The sequence below is a fragment of the Notothenia rossii genome, assembly GCF_949606895.1.
Source record: "Notothenia rossii genome assembly, chromosome: 11".
In the NCBI taxonomy this organism is placed as follows: Eukaryota; Metazoa; Chordata; class Actinopteri; order Perciformes; family Nototheniidae; genus Notothenia; species Notothenia rossii.
Genome location: NC_136910.1, coordinates 22,221,268 through 22,242,867, shown reverse-complemented (window position 1 = coordinate 22,242,867; position 21,600 = coordinate 22,221,268). Strand labels below are relative to the sequence as shown.

Here is a 21,600-nt window from a genome sequence, read left to right as displayed (position 1 = left end):
TCCTCCGCTTATGGCACGTCGAACACCGTGTGTCTTCCGTTAGCTTTCCGCAGTCGAATGGGAGGGCGGAGGTTGCGGTTAAGACTGCTAAGCGCCTCTTGATGTCCAACACCGGCCCGTCGGGCAGCCTTGATCAGGACCGCTTCCTGCGCGCTATGCTGCAGTTGCGTAACACGCCTGACCCCGACTGCGACCTCTCGCCAGCACAGATCATCTTCGGCCGCCCACTTCGTGGCTCGCTCTCCTTCGTGAACCGCCTCGAGAAGTTCTCGAACCCGCATATCCGCCTGCTATGGCGCGAGGCATGGGCGGCGAAGGAGGACGCCCTTCGGACCCGTATGTCCCGTACCACCGAGTCTCTGGGGACTCACTCGAGACCGCTCCGCCCATTGGCACTCGGCGAAAGGGTATTCCTCCAGAACCAGCAAGGCCCGAGCCCCCACAAATGGGACAGGTCGGGGATCGTGGTGGAGTCGCCGGGCCACGACCAGTATCGGGTCAGGGTTGACGGTTCGGGACGTCTGACACTGCGCAACCGGCGGTTCCTCCGTGCCTACACGCCGGCCACACCCTGCGCCCGCGAGCGGTCGGCTGCGCCGTCGCCGCCGCCCGCTGCCCTGGGTCATCAGCCCCCACCTATCCACCCGGGCTGGGCGACGCCCCAGGGGATTGCTCAGCGGCCGGCTGTCGGGCCCCGCGACTCGGCTATTGGCGCTTCCCCACCGACGCCTGCTGATGGGGCGTCCTCTGACCTCGCTGTTCCTACGGGTGCCTTCCTGGGTGCACCGCTCCCGGTGCCGCAGTCGCCGCCGACGCTGCCCCAGCCGACTCGGCCGGGCCGCTTGAGGAGGCCGCCTGCACGTTACGAGCCCGAGTCTGGCAGCTGGATACGGGATGTAGACCGTTAACCTATTCCGGCCCATAGCTTTCCGGTCTGGGGGGGATGAAGAGTTTATCGCCGGCCACTAGAGGGCAGTGTCACTGCTGTCGCTGCCCGGTTATGCCGTGCTCTGACCCGGAAGTGCCGAGCGGCCATTTTAGTTCAAACATTGTTCATGCACTCCGCCTCGAGTTGAGACGTTCGTCCACTCATTCATGTAAGACTGTTTCCACTATTATATTATACCATATATTATACTATATATATATTATACTATTATACTACTATACTCTGTTTCGTGGTATATATTTGTGTTGATTGAATTGCATGGATGTAATACTTTGTCAGCTTATCTTGCTGCATTATTCTGTTTTAGGGTGTCGTCATCCTTGTCAATAAATCACCGAAACTGACATTGAGGAGTGTGTTTCTTCACTGTGTAATTCAACTAAGGCTTCCAGTCCATTGCACATTGAAAACTTGACGTGTATGTTATTGACGACTGAATTGTGCATCACCAAAGCTGCATTCACATGACACGTGATTTGCTTTATGCAAACAGGTTGGGCGCAGGGGCGGATCTAGACACATATTCATGGGGTGGCAAGAGGGTGGCAGGAGAATTTGAGGGGTGGCATCCCCTGGCAGAAGTATATTCTGATTTAATCGCAGTCATATCAATCAATGTTAACTTGGAAAGCCACAATATTGATATTTTAACTCAATAACATTAGGTGAGATTATTGTGGCACATCAGTAAAGCCTTAAATATAAATATATAAGCTGGCACACGTAATTTAATGAATTTTAACTGAATGAGTTGGTTTAACTCTTAGACCAGCAGGGGTACCAAATATGCAGACTGCTGCAATAAATACATTAATTAACTGTCTCATCAATGTGTGTCTGAATGAATATGATAATATTAACAATCATATTATTCCTATCAGCTGTCAATCACTGTTATGATTCACATCTTCAGTGTTATTATTAAATAAACTATATTTTTTGTTAATGATGAACGTTCCTCAAGATGCTTGCTCACCCTCCTTCAAATTGGAAAGACCAGTAATTACTATCATAATTCAAAAGAATCAAAGGAACAGTTCAGTTCCCCAGAACTTCATTGCAAACAGTTACAACCTTGACTTTACATCAGAAAGAACAAACATTAAAGAAATGACCAACTGCATCAGTTAGGGTTACAAAAAAACTGTGTATTCAGCTAAAACATACATCGCTGCAGTTATTATCCACTGGAATACCCGTACCTACAGGCTCTTCTTTGTCATAGTAGACCGCAAACAGTTGCGGCGCCAGAGTATTTGTGTTGGGTAATCTATGGTAGGGCTAACCCATACAGTGGTGGGGCTCAAGTCAGTATTTGCAATGTAATAACATACAGGCTCCCCTTGACAGTGAAACGCCACGCGTGAGGTTTAGATTATTTCCCTGTCTCAATCCAAATTGAACTGTATGAAATAAAAAGGCACATTTGTCTTGTAGTAAATAAAAAGGGCGACCTGGAGCCAATCCTGCAATTTCCCCACAGGTGAAAGAGTTGAAAACCCAATCCCTGCAGGGGGGTCTGGGGGGATTCTCCCCCAGGAGATTTTTTTAAATACTAACATCAAATACACATTCTGGTGCTCTCTTAAGAAGAAAAATAAATAAATATATATTACTACACGAGGTATTTAATAAAATGAATGTCATTTTAGTTTTTTGTTACTTTGTTCTGAAAGCTGAACCTGCTGCTCCTCACAGAGAGGAGAGGGAAGAGGCTGTGTGAATTACTTTACATTGTGGATAAGGGTGGATAGCCCCCATTGTTCTGTGTGTCAAAATGAAAGACAGTCCACACACCTATCAATCATCAAACCGTAGGGTCTTATAGTTGTACCGATGTATATCGAGATGTACTACAGCAAAAGTATTCTCCGTCGGGACTTCCTGCAACAACACCACGCCGTTATCGTGATTCTGATTGGCCAGAAGACATTATCAAAGATGTTCTATTAAGAAGACGATCACTACGAGACAAAAGTTTTCAAAACCGTTTCTAGTCTTCGGTATTTCCAGACAAGTGGCTACTGAAATCAATCTTACTAACTGCTGTCTGTGCAATTTACTCCGCGCGAGTTGGCAGACTTTATTTTGCTTACTTTAACATCATTTTTCATGGTGGGGCTAAGCCATTTATTAGTATGGCTGTAGCCTACCCCAGCCATACCCTGACCGCAAATACCTCATTCCTTCTGTCTACTTGTATCCGAAATGCTTCTCGTTTTGCGCTGTCCTCCCGTTCAAATGAAATCGCCGCCAATCATATTTCCAAGCTCGCGCCAGGGGGGGGGAGGAGTTACAAGGCTCGCGTCTTGTGCTGCATTCACTTGCACTCGGACATTAGAGATTTTCTCTCATAAATGTCCAATGAGCCACAACTTTTCTTTCAAAACAAAGCTGCCAAATGGGGTGGCAGCTGGGGTGGCAAGGCATTTTTCTGAGGTGGCAGCTGCCACCCCGTGCCACCCCGTAGAACCGCCACTGGTTGGGCGTAGAGAACTTGCGGTGAAAACGGCTGGTTACAGCTAAGTACATTTTCTATGGTTACCTCCTTGCGCTGCTACAGTTGTCATCTAATCGGTTGTGCATCAAAAGTTCAGCTGAGAAACGATTCAAAGTTAAATTAATTTGAACTTTGGGCGCAATGGTCGGTGACAATTTTGAGCAGTGTCATAGTTAGCTTTCCATAGAACTCAATGGCAACGTCAGCACAGAGCCGTTTTACAGCGTATCATGTGAATCCACCTCAACTGCCTCAATGAAATTTGTGTCAGCATTAGCTTCTTTCTTTTTTTATAAAGGCTGGTCAAGTGTATCCAATACTAAAAAAATCTATTTTTTTAAACAATTAATTCACATTTCATGTTGCATATTCAGAAATATCACAGCTCTTATCATGGCTGCCACTTAACGCTCCCAGCTGATTTGATTCAGTTAGGAATCTTACTGAGCATGAAATGCCAGTCCACTGCAGCCATACTGGGTAACAGAGCTTCAAAAGCCAACAGTTTAATCAGTGAAATTCCTCTCTCATGTCTTAATGCTGCACTTACCATGTCCTTGTGCCCTATCATTCTCCTGATAGCACACACAATACACAGCAACCGCATAGTTGACCTAAACACGATATGTTTAAGGGTCCCTCCCTCTCCCCTGATTTGGTATCACCTTTGCAATTTGTGAGTGAATTTTTAGTCCGGCCAAAACAAATGTAGCTTATCTCTACGGTGCAGAGGCAAGAGCAGCTACACACACACAGGCTTAGAGAGGAGACTGTGCTTCCTATTATTAGAGCAGAGGTTTATGGTAGGAGAGAGCTGCAGGGAATCACTGAGATTAAATTACACAGACGGGGAACATCAAATACAGGAGAAACTTCCCAGGCTCTGGAGAGAATGATGGGCTTTGGATGAGTGGGGAATAAGGAGGAAGAAATATCGGCGCAGTGAAAGAAAGAGATGTATTACAACAAACCCATCTTCATCCACTACCCTATGCTTGATTGGCCTCAACCACCGTACCAAGGAAGGCCTTAATGAAAAACATACAAATGTTCCTCATCACAAGAGGACCTCAATGAATATTAAAAGGTGTGTAAGGTCGCAAAAGCTGTCTCTGAATTGTCTTAGTGGCTAAAACATTGGTTAGCCCAAGATACAAAAGAACAGAGGGAGATTTCAAACACATCTCTAAGTGGTTGACCGATCACAACAGAGCTGGCCGGCTAACCAATCAGAGCAGACTGGGCTCTGGTTTCAGACAGAGGGTGAAAAGAGGTGCTACAGCACAGGCAGTATGAGAACAATAAAGAGCTTTTTGAACATTAAAGCATGGAGACATGTCCCGGTAGAGACACTACATACATACAGTATATGAACATGAAAATTAGCATTCTCTTTAATTAATCTATAAAATGTCATGGTTGTTTTTTTTTTGTTCAAACAATGATGTTAATCAGGAAAACTATTGAATGTTATTGCTTGACCAAAGATTAACCTTAAAATGTGTTTTTTAATCATTTCTGTTGACTAATTAAATAATCAATAAATTAAATAATCACTTCAGCACGAGAACCCTCTGTGCCTCACTTTTTTCCAGTATGTGAGTATTTCATATCAGAAAAAGATAATGTTAAAAACAACTCCTTTCTTTAGATACATTGAAATAAGGGAGACAAAGCAAACTGTGATAGCTCACAGCTATACATCTACTGCTGTAAAGAGATCTATAGAAAATCCTGACAAGGCGGTTTCCCTCTGAATATCTGTATAGGAGCCGACACCTGAGGGACCTCGAAGTGTTTTCTCCCGCATCATAATAAACAAGGTTATACCTGCGGCGCAAGATATATTCAATGCGTTTATTTGCCTTTGGTGAATTCCCCGGGGATGTCAACAGCTAATGCATTCCTTTCTGCTTCAGCAAGCCATTATCAGCATGAAAAGGTAAAGGAAATGTGTTGTCATGGCTACATGGTTTGCCATCAATGTAGTGTGTAAGCATCTGTGTATTTATCTCCTTTGTCTCAAGTGTTTCTCTGTGCAGAACTGCCTGCTTTTCCAGCTTCTCTTCATGCCTCTGACTGGAGAGGGCAGGGTACCATACATACCTCCACAGCATGACCCACCCCAAAAAGGGAATTTATTCCTGTTCATGTGCTACGTCAGCGTTATGATGCAGATGGGAAATAATTGTTCCACGCCGTATTAGCATACAAGTAGTTCCTGCTGTGAAGTGAGGCATGATTGGCTGGTGTGAGGAGGGAGGGAGGATTGGTGAGAGGCGAGGATTCTCCAATGATGACGCAGGAACCCTGCAAGGTCTATTTTTAAACCTATTGAAGTGTGCAACACCCTTTCGGTACTGTAACCTTCAACTGCGCCTTCAAACCAAAACAAACAGAGACGGAGAGGAGGAGGATGAGGGGGCTTAGAGAGCCACAATGAAATATGGATTATGCCTCCATATTGCTGAGATGTGGTGCTTTTAGGTTGAATGATTGTCTGGCTTGGAATAAGAATAGGGTCGAATGGATGATCCCCACTAAAAATGACTTGGCAGCACTTGAAAGTAGTGACTGACTGAGATTCTGTCCTGGCCAAACAGAGCACAGTCGGTATTCATTAAAGTCTCAGCTCCGGGTTTATCAGTGAATAACACAGCCTGGATGGGGCTTTTTTTATATCCTCTTTATCTCCCGTCTTTTTTTTCTTTTCAATCAAGTGAAATGTTGAGCTTCCTTGAATTGCAGATGTGATTCCCGCTAGCGTGGCAGTATCTCTGGCCCATGAGCTATTGAAATGTCAAGGACATTGCTGGCAAACACAACATGCAGGACAGGTGCTAACCTCACTGCCTAACGTTCATGAAGGCAACAGCTCTGATCACAGGCTTAATATAGACGTGTCGATCAAGGTCAAAACCTACCAACATCTATCAACAGAATACATGTGGCATTTTCCTTACGATATTACAACAGAATACATGATTCACCTCTGGCCTACTAATCTAAAATCCTCATCTGTTATCAACTACAATGCAAAACATGCAGTGGTTCTCTCTGTTCCATTGTGTTGAAATATGTTGAACTATATGTTTTTGCTGGCAGCCTTGTGAGGCACAGCACTGCGTTAAAACACAGTTGAACAAATCTGCTCTTCAGGATGACTCACTCGGCTTGCCCTTTGCCTCTTTCACACTGTGTTTACAGCAAATCAGCCAATTGGATATTCAAATGTGAAACAAGCCTGGCAACATGATTTAGTCTATTCAGCGCATTGCCGTTTGCTAACTGAAAGCAGCTTCATAGCTAGTGTTTACAGATATAAAAATGTATGTAAATCTTCTTATACAACTTTTGACAAAAAAGCAACTGTTTCCAAAATGTTTAATTTAAATTCCATTGAATGTGCCCATTAATATATTTAATTAAGAAATCAATATCTGAATTTGTGTTGTTTAAATAACCTCTTCGTAAATCTCGAGTAGGTAATCGACAAAACTGAATTATAGTTTAAAGATTCAGCCAGACTATACCAAATACTGCCCAATATTCAATAAACTATGTTTAAGCTTGCTCACACTCTTGCCAAGTTAGGGAAAGATGAAGCTTTATACCTCTCACATCTGCCAGCAGCCAGTTAGCTTATAGCTTAGCATTTAAACTGGAAGAAAGTGGAAACAGCTATTATTGAAAACGACGCATTGTCATAGTAAAAAGCAGGATCAAAAACATCAACAAAAAATATTTTAAGAGATTAGCATTTGATGATTTTATCAGCAAGAAAGTCAATTAGCATACTTTCCGAAAAAGACATATTCCTTTTAAAAGGCAACATTATGGTTAAATGTCACAATTACATATAGCCTTTCAAATCAAGATTATGACTTGTCTTTCTTTCTTTGCTAGCTCTTAAGGTGCTGGTGGTGGGAGGGTTTTGCTACATTTTGACAGAGACTTGTTGATGCTAAGCTAAGCAAACCAGCTGCTGGCTAGCTTCATATTTGTCGTTGTTCAGTTATTCAGTTATTCTTTGTAGGTTTGTAGTCACATTTCCTTTCAACACAGCATTACCCTTGGCAGAGAAACACCCTTCAGAACAAACACAGTTCCTGCATGTCGACTGCACAACACTGCTAGGCCTGTGAGAGCAACAGTATGATAGGGTCCTGTGTGTCATATTTTAGGCTTGTGCTATGAATGTTTCTCTCTGAAGCAGAGGGACGGAGAGCACACTCTGGGACTGACAAGATGGAGTCACAGCAAGGCAACACTCCACACCCTGGGAGTCTCCCAGCTGGTGTGACACCAGACCATCTGTGGACCAGTTTACCCCAGAGAGCCAAGGTGGTCATGTGGAACTGTGTGTGTATGTGTTTTGAATATTGCTTTCCACTTTCTAGACTTCTATGCCTATTAATCATAATTATGCTATAGTGTAGTTTCAACATTGAAAATCCTGAGTCTCGCACTTCGACAATGCAACACAAGTTACAGTTGACTAAAAGCAAAACAAATAAAATAGTGCAATATGGTTCAGGTAAGTGCCAGGTATAAAACAGTATGTACACATTGAATAGAACAATATACATTTGGTTAGGAGAGCAAAGACTGGTGTCCCTATACAAAGAGGCAATGACATCAACTTGGAAAGTTTTAAATGTGTCTCACTAGGGCGGATAACAACTTTTCCATCAGAAAAGGCTACTCCCCTGAGCGCCAGAGGAATTAATTTCCAACTTCAAGGGTTCTGAGCAATTTGTTTGCCACACCAATCTAAACTAAGATGACTTAACACATTTCAGAAGAAGAAATACGTGTGCAGGCCGTATTAAAAAGAAATACAGAATTATATAAGGTTGAGCTGCTAGCTCAAGCTTAATAATTGTCCTACAGACTTAAGAGTGGTATAAATCTTCACATCTAACTGTAAAAAGAAAACAAAACATTTCTACACATATACATGTGGTTAGCATCTAAATTAACATCTAACTGGCTTTAGGTGTGTTTAGCTAGCTAGGTTTGCTCAACCATAAAGACACTTCTGTGTACATAAGTATTTGATAAAGGGAAGAGAAGTTCCTTTTAGCATTAAAACACGCAACCTATTTCCTTCTCAGACCTTTGAGTCACTGAACTGCAAACCTGATTATGTATAAGGTGAGTAAAGCTGTTGGAATTCTAAACATGGATGTATTTTTAGCTTGTTCTTTACTACGCTGTTCACGCCTTCACATGACATCCAGTGCTATGATAGCCAACCAGTGTAATGACACTACTGTATTTCTTTCCAGCCTGTAAACATACCACCTAATATACACCGTGAAATAAACAAAGAAAGGCTCAATTAAATGCGATGTTTCATACCGCTACAGTGAGGTGTGACTGATCGTAAATAGCTCTTCACCTGTTCTTGTGTCACGCGCTGAGACACCAACCTCCACCTTTAAACCCCAACACATCCAGATTACAGTAATATGCTCCAGGTTTAGAGTGCACAGTCAAATCTTCATTTTGAACCTGAGGTTGCCCTCATGACTGACAACTCATGACTATCAACACGATCATCTGGCCAATGGCAGTCTGATAGTGGTTAAATATAAAGACAATAGAAGTTACCGTGGTGTTTAAGCAAGCAATAAATAAGACAGATTTCCACAGACAATGTTCAACTGTAGTTTATTTTATTAAAAAGACCAGGGTGCAAATATGAAATTAAAAAAAATAAAGACAAGCATATCATTTTTAAGCATTTAATACAAACTTAACAATATAAACTATTTCAGTCCCTCTTGACATGTAAGACACTGACTCAAAATACTTTGTTATACCGTATTTTTATCAAGTATTGCACAATGTAGGTACAAAATTAATATTCATACGATTACATTTTGTCCATTGTATAGCAAAATCTTTTTAACCTCTTAACAGAAAATACAATTCATCTTTCAGAAAAAGCAAATATTCCTACACTTGAATTCCATCACTAAGGAATACTCTGTACACAATCTTTAGAACATTTGATGTATTTTTTTTTTCAAGATGGATTTCTTTAACAATTGTCTTTCAAAAAAAGAAAAAAATAAGGAAAAGCTGCTGCAGCCATCACAGATCACTGGAGTAGTAAAAAGATATAAATGCAACACCATGTCATAGAAACAATATATACTCTGATATCTTACAAACTCTGTACTAAATTAAATTATACAATTAGAAAAAGACCAAGTAACCCCACTTAGTAGTGCCAATTCATAAAAACCAGCCTTGTCTTACCACCTGTAAAATACTGTAAGAGACCAAAACTTGAAGCTTGTATTTTTATTTTATTTTTTAAACTTTTTTTTAAAGAGTATTTTCTCAACATGGTAAAAAAGATTTGTGCTTGGTTGGCAAAAAGGAAAAAGAAAAACAAGTATGCATGTTGAATTGAAGTAACCAAGCTTGGATGTGTTTGTACAACAAGCTTTTAGTAGAAACAAACTCAAGGGGCACAGTAAAAACACCCTTGGGCACATGCGCTTGACTGACTAGACACTATATCCTTGAAAGTCCAGATTCTAAGTGTGCGTTTTTGTTTTTCCTTCTCTTTGAGCCACCATCATTCATAAATAACATCTGGATGATGAGTTTAGTTAGCCATGACTGGCTGGAATTGCTGGTTAGAATACTGCATGTTGCTCAGGCTGAAGTTGAGGCCATCCATAAGGGACTTGTCATTGAGGCTTCCGTAGGCCGCAAACACGTCAAAGGCATTGCTGTACTGCAGGGGGCCGAGACCCGGGGAGCCCTCCCCGGGGAACACAGCTCCGGGGCTGGCTGGGCCCTGGAGGTTGGGGAACACAAACTCCTTGGCGTTAGGGGAAAGAGCAGAGGCCTTCTGTTGCTGCTGACCCAGGCCCAGCCCGTACAGTGAGTGCATGGAGGTGGAGATGGCTTTCTGCTTCAGTAGGGTGTTGACATTCAGACCCAAGTTATTGGTGGGGGAAGAGCGGGCCACTTTGCTGCTACTGCCGCTGTTAGTGTTGTTGCCGCGGCCGTTGCTCTTCATCTTGGTGGAGCCAAATTTGGTGGCAGCAAAGGTGGCAGTGGTGAAGGTTAAGGGCTGGGTGGAGCGTGGCATGAAGGAGGGGCTGACAGCAGCCGACTGCCCGAAAGGAGGGGAGGGGGAGCTGGACTCTGAGGAAGCCCCGACGGGGTCGCTGATTGGCATGAAGACCTGGGCCTCAGGATTAAAGCTGTTCTTGATCTCCTTGTCAAGCTCTGAGCCATTCTCATTGTTATCATCCACATAAAGCACCTTGACCGGTCCCTTCTCCCCAATCTGATAGGAAACCTCAAATGGGTCGATCCACACACTAAGGTCCTGAGGGAGATTATTCCGGACATCTTCGATATCCAGCCCGCTCTCTTTGGCTGCCTGCTCCACAACAGGGTCCACCTTCTCCCCAACATGGATGCACCTGAACCCTGAACCTTTGTATGGCTTATCTGGATACCAGTGGCCTTCATATTTTTTCTTCAGCTGCCTCTCAAGCTCTTCGCCGAAGATATTCACACGTCGTCGAGGGAGTTTGTTGTATAAATAGGAAATAATAAAGTTGAGTGCTACTTGAATTTCAAGCTGCATAGCTGCTTCAATGACAAGGGCAATTCTTTTTCAGTCACAGAGTTGCTTTTTCCAAGAGTTGCAAAAACTTCCACAGCAGCAGTGATAGGTTTAATGAAAATAATCTGATTGAGTGCTTGATGCCGAAATGAATATCCTTCCAGGGATTGGTTTAGGATCCTGAAAGAGAGAAAAAATGTAAGTATATACACAAGTGTTTATATAGTATAAGCAAAAGTAACCCAAATAAAAACACAATTATGATCAAGGACATTTCCTCTGCGGAAGCTCCTAGTAATCTATAGTCACCTTTCACCCCCTACATACAACAGTGCTGCATCTCAGCTGTACAATATCAACAGCTATAAATAAACAAGCCACTGACTCAGAGACCGTGTCAGCAGTGTGTGTTCCCGAGCGGTCTGCTGTGACAGAAATACGCAAGCAGGATTGACCTCTGCAGAGGGAGGAGGTTCTGGTGGAAGGTGTCAAGTCAGAATGATTTTAGATTGTCTGATTTTGACATGTTCAGACAAAAGTCCTTCCCCTTGGTGTATAAGGGATCAAATGTTTCATTAACCTACCCAGGCTATTATAATGCTTTCCCCTACACAGACCATAAGCTACAGTGGGAAGAGGGGCACGCACAAGCTTGTGACGAAAATTGCTGTTACATAATCAACATTCAAAGTCTATCCACGGCTTTAAAGCCCTTTCTACAACAAAGCAAAGGGCACTCGGTGTGACAATACATACAAGTACTAGTGTCTTTCTCATCATGTTCGGCTCTGATAATGATCAACTTGTATTAATCCCCAAGGGGAAATTCAGTTTTGCACCGTATACAATTACACTTATAGGCACGAAATACACCCACACATTCACAAACAGGACCTATATACATGCACTGATGAAGAGGGAAAGGGCTGACAGTATTCCGGCGCCAGGGAGCAGCTGGTGGTTCGGTGCCTTGCTCAAGGGTAAGAGGGAACTGGCACCTATCCAGCAACTGGTCCACTCTCTGTATATTCGGTCTGATCGGGACTCGAACCGGCGACCCTTCGGTTCCCAAGCCCTACAGACTGAGCAATACCCGAACAAGCAGCATTAGCTGGCCAGCTCAATGGAGGGTGTGAACAGAATGTAGCTTGCTAGCTATCTTGAAAGCCAGATAGGATACTGTTAATGTTTAGCTCGACCGGCTGGTTATCAGTGTTAACCTGCAGCAAGCCAAAGACAGACAGCTGATAGTTGGGTCACAGCAAATTGGTTTTAAACTGGAATGACGACGCTGTTGATCGATAGCAAGCTAACGTCAAGTAGCATTTGAATCAGCTAATGCTACAGCCTGAATATTCAAATATAAAAGGCAACGTTCAACAACACCACCCTTGAGTGACAGTTTGATAATTTGTCGTTTATTAACAAAATACAATACAACCATTTTAATTTACGACAACATGAATGATATACCGACGTTAACTTCAAGGTAATATTTACTTACATGGAAATGTAAAGCAGGTCCTTCTTTAACCAGCCAGAGTCCTCCCCAGCAAATGTTAAACAGCGTCGAGTTTTTTTTTTTAAAAGGAGATACAAAAAGATGTTGTCGTCGTTGTGTGTTTATAATGCTCCAGGCGTTTTTGCTCCTGTGGGGTATAGTTGAATTCCGATTCACAGGCTTGCAAGCTAGCTCCCCACAGCCTGGGAGTTTTTACAACTCTGCCCTTTAAAACTTAGGCTGATTTGATTTTATAGTAGTCCTCCGCCACGGACATGAAGGAGGTGGTGATACGGCTTGCAGAGGTCAACACCCTGTACGTGGTTTCTATTGGCCAAGCGCGAAATCGTCATCAACAACCACCCCACCTACCGCTGTGATTGGAAGATTTTGTGCTCAATCATCCACAAGGGTTCTATTTACGGTAGTGGTTTGCCTTTCATGTGCTCTGGACTATTTTCTTCGAGTACATTTAGATAAATTATCTGAGGAAAGCCTTGTTAGGACTTCTGTAACATCATTGAAACAAATCTACCACCAACTGGTTGAAGTGTAATAGACAGAATATATAAATGTATAAATGTTATGCTAAGTCTTATTAAAGATAGGTGTTCAGCTTTGTGATGCATTCAACATATGGCTTAACAAGGAGTCTAGTGTGGTGATAAGGCTCCATATTCTGTATAATCACTGTTGCCAAGTAACCACTGAAATAAAACTACATGGCTCTGCTCCTACCACTACAGGGCAGAGCTAGATGTGGCGGAGGGACACACCTGCGGCTGTGTTCCTGCCCCTCACAAATATCATTTTGATGTTCCTAGAGCCAGCTGCGTATCTGTAACTGTGGTTATCCCCATATCAGCACAATTTCCACCACTGAATCTCATAATTCCCACCTTTCTTAATATATAAATTATTTTCCACTCAGAACCTGTTATAAAGTTATCTTTATTATAAGGTCTGTGCTGTTGAATGGTAATATTCATAGTACAGTAACTCAATGTATCCTGGCTCTGCTCCTGCCTTCTTGTTTTCAGCAGTGGATTAAGATCTCCCCTGTCAGGCCTAAGGTGTTTGACGACAAAGCCTGTTCTTACCTAACATGGTCTCCGTCACTGTGTGTTTGCACAGTAAATACAATGCCACATGAATTGTACAGCTGGGAGGGAGGTGGCAAGGGAGGAGGAGGAAGAGAGAAGACAGGCTGTTCTTTGGAGGGGGGAGCTGAGAAACATAAGTATTTCCTGACTAAAAGAACCCACTCAAATGGTGTATTTCAGTCTATAAATGTTACTTTTGAGAGCTCATTTATTGGTGACCTGCCTGGTGTATGCTCTCTGGTAGGAACAGCAGGGGAGTCAATATAATGTAAGGTTTTTATGATTGGTCTGAATCAATTATAATGTAGATAGTGTGTTCAAGTATTGTTCCTAACTAAACCATGATAGCAGACATGAGAACAATTAACAAATTCCTCTCCCACTCATTCCCCCATTAACATGGACACATACGCTTCAAAGTACATTATACATTATAGCAAACACAAGAGTGGCCTTGGACAAGCTGCTTTATGACTGGTGAAAATTGAATAATGTATGGAGTACAAAAAAACATGAAGCAGAGAGGGAGAGCTTCAGCAGTCTTTTGTAGCTATTCTATAGTCTCTTTATGTTCTGTATTCTTAGCATTACCCCTATTCCCTCTCCAATCTCTTCGGCTCTTTTGTGGGTAGTTTCCACAGTTAGCATATACGCTACATGGGGATAGCTACTCTAAGCTTTTTTGTTGAGTTTTGTCTTTTTCTCTGGTATGCAGTGATGCGGTGTATATGTCTAGGGCTATATGCTAAAAGGGATGTTGAGACATGCTTTCTAAACGCAGATGCTGTCATTATTCTTCAGAAAATACATTGTGCAATTAGCCCTTATTTCATAATGATAAATTAAAGAGGCCCTATTATGCTTATTGAGGTTTTCAGTTTCCTGTCGAGTGTTATAGGTTTTTGGGCATGTAAATGGTCTGCAAATGCTAAAATCCCTGTGTTCCCTCCAGAGGGAGTTTCTCTCCCACACACTCCCCCCAAAATGCCTCCATTGGACTCCTTTGTTTACTAACATAACATAATGACATTACTATGTAACACTCGTATTTCTGTTATTTTGCATTTCGCGTTTAGCACTGCAACACATTGTACGTGACATGCTAAGGGGTGGGACATCTCTAAGCGGTTGACCAATCACAACAGAGCCGGTCAGCTAACCAATCAGAGCAGACTGGGCTCTGGTTTCAGACAGAGGGTGAAAAGAGGTGCTGCAGCACAGGCAGTATGAGAAAAATAAAGAGCTTTTTGAACATTAAAGCATGGAGACATGTCACAGCAGAGTCACTAAATACAAATATGAATCTGAAAATTAGTATATATGGCCTCTTTTAATGTCATATATTGCTACTTAAAATAGCCTGGTTTTAGCGAAAATGCTCTTTTGAAGTAGTGAGAATATAGCTGGATAAATGAGAATGTTCTGTTGAGTGAACGTTTGTACGAATCCTTGATATAGTTTGACATTTGTAACATTTTTTACTGAAGTATTTATATCTACTCCTCAAGACTTTTCTCTTTAGATTCTTGTTTTTACTGTGGAAGCATGCGATAAAAACTAATCTTTCTTTAAGAATTCAGCATAACATAGGTTTTAATTGAAATACAAATGGTCATTTTGGGGGTTGAAGATATAATGTAGATATTGGGATATGTATAGTTTATTACAATGCTACTGTTGACAATTTCCTCAGTGCTACTTCTCAGTGCCATAAAATGCATTCTCATTGTAGCTGGAGTGCTGCAGTATGCTGCAGGCATAATGGAGATATCCTCCAGCCTCCAGATTGAGTCTCAGCAGGTGTGAGAGATCATTCCCTCCACTGCCGAGGATATTGTGTGATGGATGCTACGATCTCAAACTCAACACACCACAGGGGCTTTGGAGACAAACCAAGGCCACCAGAGCAGGGTCGGCTTGTTTTGTTCCCTCCCAGCACAGGAAATGTGTGACAATGACCAAATGTTCAAACATGTTTCAAGTTGGTTGCATCAATGTTTCCCCGCATTGCAAGAAATAACATGAGGATATCTAGAATCCCTCTGCTCATTCTCCGACTGTGTCTACTCGGTAAGTAAGTGTTAGTTTTGGCTGTGGGAAGGTGGTGCTTAACAATGACCTATTTGTTATTCTCCACCCGAGTATGGATCTGCTGGTGAGGGGAGAAAGTTTCCTCCTGTTGTTCAGAGTCTGTCTGCCTGGGACCTGGAGGTAAACACAGCTAATGAAGTTAGATGTTTAAGCATGAGTCATGCACATTTTTTTGTGAAGTCAGTTCACATAGACATTTTTCCCCTTCTCTTCACAAAGCTGTGAAATCCCTGTCTCTTCTATCTGGCTTTGAAGCTGCACACAAGCTCTGCTAAATTCACAAATGTGGTCACTGGATTTTAATCTGATATGTGTAACATCACATGCTCAATACTGGTTAGGATAAGAGTATTATGAATATGTGTTACTCTTTGTTTGCTTATTACAAAGTAAAGAGTGGAACAATTGTCACAGGATTAATGTCTTATGGTTATATGACTTAACACTCGGGTAGATTTATTAGACCCTGTTCTTTTCAGTGTACTTCAAAGCCCAGGCAATGTTAAAAAAGGTGACTTCACTGTCTCACTCTGTCACAGCGGGCTTTATTCATATTTCCAGCTCTGAATTTGTACCTGCAGGACAAAGGAGAGACTTTTTTTATTACCCTTTCCAATTTACTTCAAGCAAATCATGTACTACTCTCATATCTGGTTATTTATTTCCTTGGAAGATGAACAAGTATAATTTCAAACTGCAGTTCATAATTTAACCCTGTGCCGCGTTGAAGACAGGTTCATTTATCAGGTTTCATTTTCAACATTGTGTGATTTCTAACCAAGTGAAGCAGAATTCATTTTTATGTCTATACTGCTTACAGCAACAGCAACTAAAAACATGTTAGAACATTTTCGTTTGTCTGCTACAAACAATATTTCTCTATTAATAATTAAGTACATGAATAAGTTTAGTGAAAGAGGTAACTTGTTATGATGAATCTTCGGGAATTATCTCTCGACTCTGCTGCTTCGCTCAGCTCTGCAGAGCATTTGAGCGTCTTTCAGATTGAGTTTTTCTGAACTATAACTTATCTGTGATCTCATTAGGGTTATTTTCAATCATAGAATGCAAATGTTTTTAGAAAAAAAGGACCTGATAAACAATCAACTGTATGATACTTGACCAGCACAATGGTACAAAATCAAAGTTAGGAACCAGCGGATACAAAGGAGTCAGTGGAGACCCAAAACTAAAAGAGAGTAAATATTGGCTACTGAAGGTGTCCGGAAACCTCAATGCTGCTATGTATTTGACTTTGTGCCAACCAGTTCCGCATATCCGCTTTAAAAGGTGAAAATGTGTCAGTGTTGCAATCACCGCTAAATGCACTTTAATACAGGGGTATCTTCTCTTGCACTTTAGGTAGCTCTTGTATCTTCTCTTGCACTTTATATGTTGTTGCTGCTATATTGTATTACCATGTCATAAATACTTGTGTATGCTGCTCTTGCTCTTTTGCACCTTTTGCATATCAGGTATTTTGTTTTTGCTATATTTGTAAAATGTCCATCTCTATCTTCTCCCGCTTATCCGTGGTCAGGTCACGGAGGTAGCAGTTCCAGCAGAGAGCCCCAAACTTTCCTTTCCCTGGCCACATCAACCAGCTCTGACTGGGGGATCCCAAGGCGCTCCCAGGCCAACGAAGAGATATAATCCCTCCAACTGGTCCTAGGTCTACCCCTCGGTCTCTTCCCAGCTGGACGTGCCTGGAACACCTCCCTAGGGAGGTACCCAAGTGGCATCCTTACTAGGTGCCCGAACCACCTCAACTGGCTCCTTTCGACGCGAAGACTGAACTTCTCACCTTATCCCAAAGGGAGACGCCAGCCACCCTGCGGAGAAAATCCATCTCGGCCACTTGTATCTGCGATCTCGTTCTTTCGGTCATGACCGATCCTTCATGACCATAGGTGAGGTTAGGAACGAAAATGGCGTGGTAGACAGAGAGCTTTGCCTTCTGGCTCAGCTCTCTTTTCGTCACAAAGCTCCGATTCTCCGGCCCATCTCACGCTCCATTGTTCCCTCACTCGAGAAGACCCCGAGATACTTGAACTCCTTCACTTGGGGTAAGGACTCATTCCCTACTTGGAGTGGACAGTCCATCGGTTTCCTGCTGAGAACCATGGCCTCAGATTTGGAGGTGCTGATCCTCATCCCAGCCGCTTCACACTTGGTTGCGAACCGATCCAGTGAGTGCTGAAGGTCACAGACCGATGAAGCCATTAGAACCACATCATCTGCAAAAAGCAGTGGTGCAATCCTTAGTCCACCGAACTGCAGTTCCCCTCCCCCACGACTACGCCTCGAAATCCTATCCATGTATATTACAAACAGGATTGGTGACAAAGCTCAGCCCAAGCGGAGGCCAACCCTCACCGGACTTAGTTCCGAGGACCCGGACACAGCTCTTACTTTGGGAGTACAAAGATTGGATGGCACTGAGTAGAGACCCCCTCACCCCATACTCCTGCAGCACCTCCCACAGTAACTCCCTGGGAACCCAGTCATACGCCTTCTCCAAGTCTACAAAATAGATGTAGATCGGACAAGCGTACTCCCAGGCCCCCTCCAGGATCCTTGCGAGATTAAAAAGTTGATCGGTCGTTCCACAACCAGGACGGAATCCGCATTGTTCCTCCTCAATCTGAGGTTCGACAATCGGCCTGACCCTCCTTTCGAGTACCTTAGATTAAACTTTCTCGGGGAGGCTGAGTAGTGTGATGCCTCTGTAATTGGCACACACCCTCTGATCCCCCTTTTTGAAAAGGGGAACCACCACCCCGGTCTGCCACTCCTTCGGTACTGTTTCCGACTTCCAATCAACGTTGATGAGACGTGTCAACCATGATAGTCCCTCAACACCCAGAGCCTTCATTATTTCTGGGCGGATCTCATCCACCCCCGGGGCTTTGCCACTGTGGAGTTGTTTGACGACCTCAGTGACCTCCCCCCGGGAGATTGGTGTTGATCCCCCGTCATACTCCAGCTCTGCCTCAGGAGTTCCTCAAAGTGTTCCTTCCAACGCCCTAACACTCCATCAGTTGAGGTCAACAACGCCCCATCCTTACTGTACACAGCTTGGATGGTTCCTTGCTTCCCCTTCCTGAGGTGTCGGACAGTTTTCCAGAACAACTTTGGTGCCGCCCGAAAGTCCTTTTCCATGTCTTCTCCGAACTACTCCCACACCCGCTGCTTTGCCTCTTCCACGGCTGAGGCTTCTGCCCTTCGGGCCCGTCAGTACCTTGCTACTGCCTCGGGACTCCCCCAGGATAACAAATCCCTGAAGGCCTCCTTCTTCACGGCTTCCCTGACCACCGGTGTCCACCAGGAGGTTCAATGGTTACCACCCCTTGAGGCACCTAAGACCTTGAGACCACAGCTCCCTGCCGCGGCTTCGGCAATAGAGGCTTTGAACACCGCCCACTCTGGTTCAATGTCCCCAACCTCCACAGGAATGCCCGAAAAGCTCCGCCGGAGGTGTGAGTTGAAGGCCTCCTGAACTTGGGCCTCCTGCAGACGTTCCCAGTTAACCCGAACTACACGTTTGGGCTTACCAGGTCTGTCCAGAGGCTTCCCCCGCCACTCGACCCAACTCACCACCAGATGGTGACCCTCTCTTTACCCGAGTGTCCAAAACATACGGCCTCAGGTCCGATGATACTATTACGAAATCGATCATGGACCTTCTGCCTATGGGTGCTCTGGTACCACCTACACTTATGAGCATCCTTATGTTCGAACATGGTGTTTGTTATGGCCAATCCATGACTAGCGTAGGTGGTGGGCCCGCGGGACGGAGAAGTGGAGGTGTTGCCCACGTTGCCTTTTCGGGCTGTACCCGGCCGGGCTCCGTGGCAAGCCCGGCCACCAGACGCTCGCCGACGAGTCCTCCTTCTGGGCCTGGCTCCGGAAGGGGACCCCGGGCTTCCTCCGGGCCGGGTATCCTCACTTCGTGTGTCGTCTTTCATGAGGTCTTTTGAACCAATCTTAGTCTGGCCCCTTGCCTGAGACCAATTTGCAATGGGAAACCCTACCAGGAAAGGTTCCAGACAACACAGCCCCCAGGTTCATTACGGCAAACTGATAAACTGGTAAACTTCTTAAATTTTTTATGTGAGGGACTGCAGATGGAAATGAGCTCAAAGCTAAATCTGGCACTGTTACGCTTGACACATTTTAATGTTTTAAGAGTTCAGTACTGTGCATTGTCCCTGCCAAATAAACGATTAAATAAAATAAATAAAAATAACAGCTTTTTGTGCATCCCCCCAATCAAAGTTGGATTAAGACCTGACAGGAAAACAAACCAAGGTTAATGCAATCAGTATAGCTAGAACACAGCACGGCCTCTCTTTGTCCTTTAAAGGTTCTTTATACTGAATGCAGGGGAGCAGAGGGATAGCCTCCACACAGCTCTCAACATGTTAGCTTAGCTGGCAGCTAGCAGCTAACATTGCAAAAAGTGCTATCAAAGCTGACAAAGCAGGCATTGTTAACCTAAGGAGGATCTTGAGGGTGAATGTAATGCTTCTGAAATAATTCCTTGGGCTGAGACGGCTTTAATGGTTAGTCTAATCACTATATGAGCATGGTGCAGAGCAGCCTGCTGTTAGCTAAAGTAGCAACGCAAATTAACAACCTTTTGTTGATTGACCGTCACAGTAGCCATATGTAAAAGTTAATAGTTAATGATAAATGGTAAATGTAGCGTAATGTAACTGTAGTGCAAGGGAAGAGTCATACATAAACTGCAGGCCGTGCCAACACAAGTAGCACCAAAACCCTTGAGTGTTAAACACCTCAACGGTATTCAAATGAGTATAGTTAATTGTCTTCGATTGCTCATGAGGACAGCTTTATGTTTAAGAATTTGTTTATTTCATCTTTCAAATGTTGGATAGTTCTCACATAGGCAGCTGTCGGTTTTTTTTTTTCAACCAAAACATCTACAGTACATAACATGTCAGAGGATAAAACATTTTTAAGACTTGTTAAGAAGTGTTAAAGATGTAGATCAGTGGACTGAGGAAATACTGTAAGTTTCCACCTATTTTTATCAATTGATATAGATGGTGTAGCCTCCTCTAATCATATATTCTCTTACCATAATGAGCAAACACATATTCTCAAGGTGTTAAATAGCTGAATTTGATTGTCAACATGGGCAAGCAAATGGATTGAATTGGCATGTTATCTAATTTGCTAATTCCATATGAAAAGGTTCCCATAGGAATTAATTTACTTCAGGTGGACATACATACAGTACTCAGAGCTCTGGAGAAAAGGCATATTACTTTTATGTTTCTGTTTCTTTTCAGTGCCGTTTTGTTGTAGAATTGCGTACTATTACTGTGTCTTTGCAGCTCCAAACACGGGGTTCTCTTCAGCTCGTAGTTTTGTTTTTTAATTAAAGATTTTCTTTGTGCGTATATGTAATTTACAAGCTGAATAAATGGGCTCCTTGGAGAAACACAAGCTTTACAGCTCTGTTATGGAAATTGGTCCCGGAAGAGGTGTAGCCCAATTAGTATTCATAGCAGATCTGTAGTGATAGCAATCTATGATTTCAATGCTCAATGGAATTTATAGCGTCATGCACACATGCACTAGCACCTGCTTCATTTATCCTTTAGATTCAAAGGAATTATCTTTAAATATTTAACTGTGAAGATGAAAGCAGGCAGAAAGCAACAAACCTGCAGCACGTATGAACTAGAAAAACATTTAGAAGTTTAGAAAAAGAGTCTTTACACTTTAGTCTGCTGTGTGTGGGGATCCTGTGTATGTGCTGCTTCCTCTCTAGTTGTTTACAAATGCTGTGGCAGGCGGAGAGAGGCCGGTGAGCTCTTTTTA

The 21,600-nt window shown here is 43.2% G+C and overlaps 2 protein-coding genes across 2 annotated transcripts in view; both read right to left on the bottom strand.

Annotated features, from left to right (window-relative positions):
• The window catches only part of LOC307024417 (uncharacterized protein), a gene marked incomplete at its 3' end in the record, with an annotated part of 109,447 nt that overhangs the window by 7,185 nt on the left and 80,662 nt on the right, over window positions 1-21,600 (bottom strand). The window lies entirely within an intron of this gene.
• LOC307024246 (protein Tob1-like) lies at window positions 9,109-12,790 on the bottom strand. Its single transcript, XM_079658219.1, has 2 exons — window positions 12,557-12,790; window positions 9,109-11,232 (listed from the first exon to the last, which is right to left on the bottom strand). The coding sequence occupies exon 2, from the start codon at window positions 11,071-11,073 to the stop codon at window positions 10,075-10,077; it is 999 nt and encodes a 332-aa protein (XP_079514345.1). The 5' UTR covers window positions 11,074-11,232; window positions 12,557-12,790; the 3' UTR covers window positions 9,109-10,074.

Excerpts from the sequence above, each read along its gene's own strand:
- LOC307024246 (XM_079658219.1), bottom strand. The coding sequence starts at position 11,073 with ATGCAGCTTGAAATTCAAGTAGCACTCAACTTTATTATTTCCTATTTA.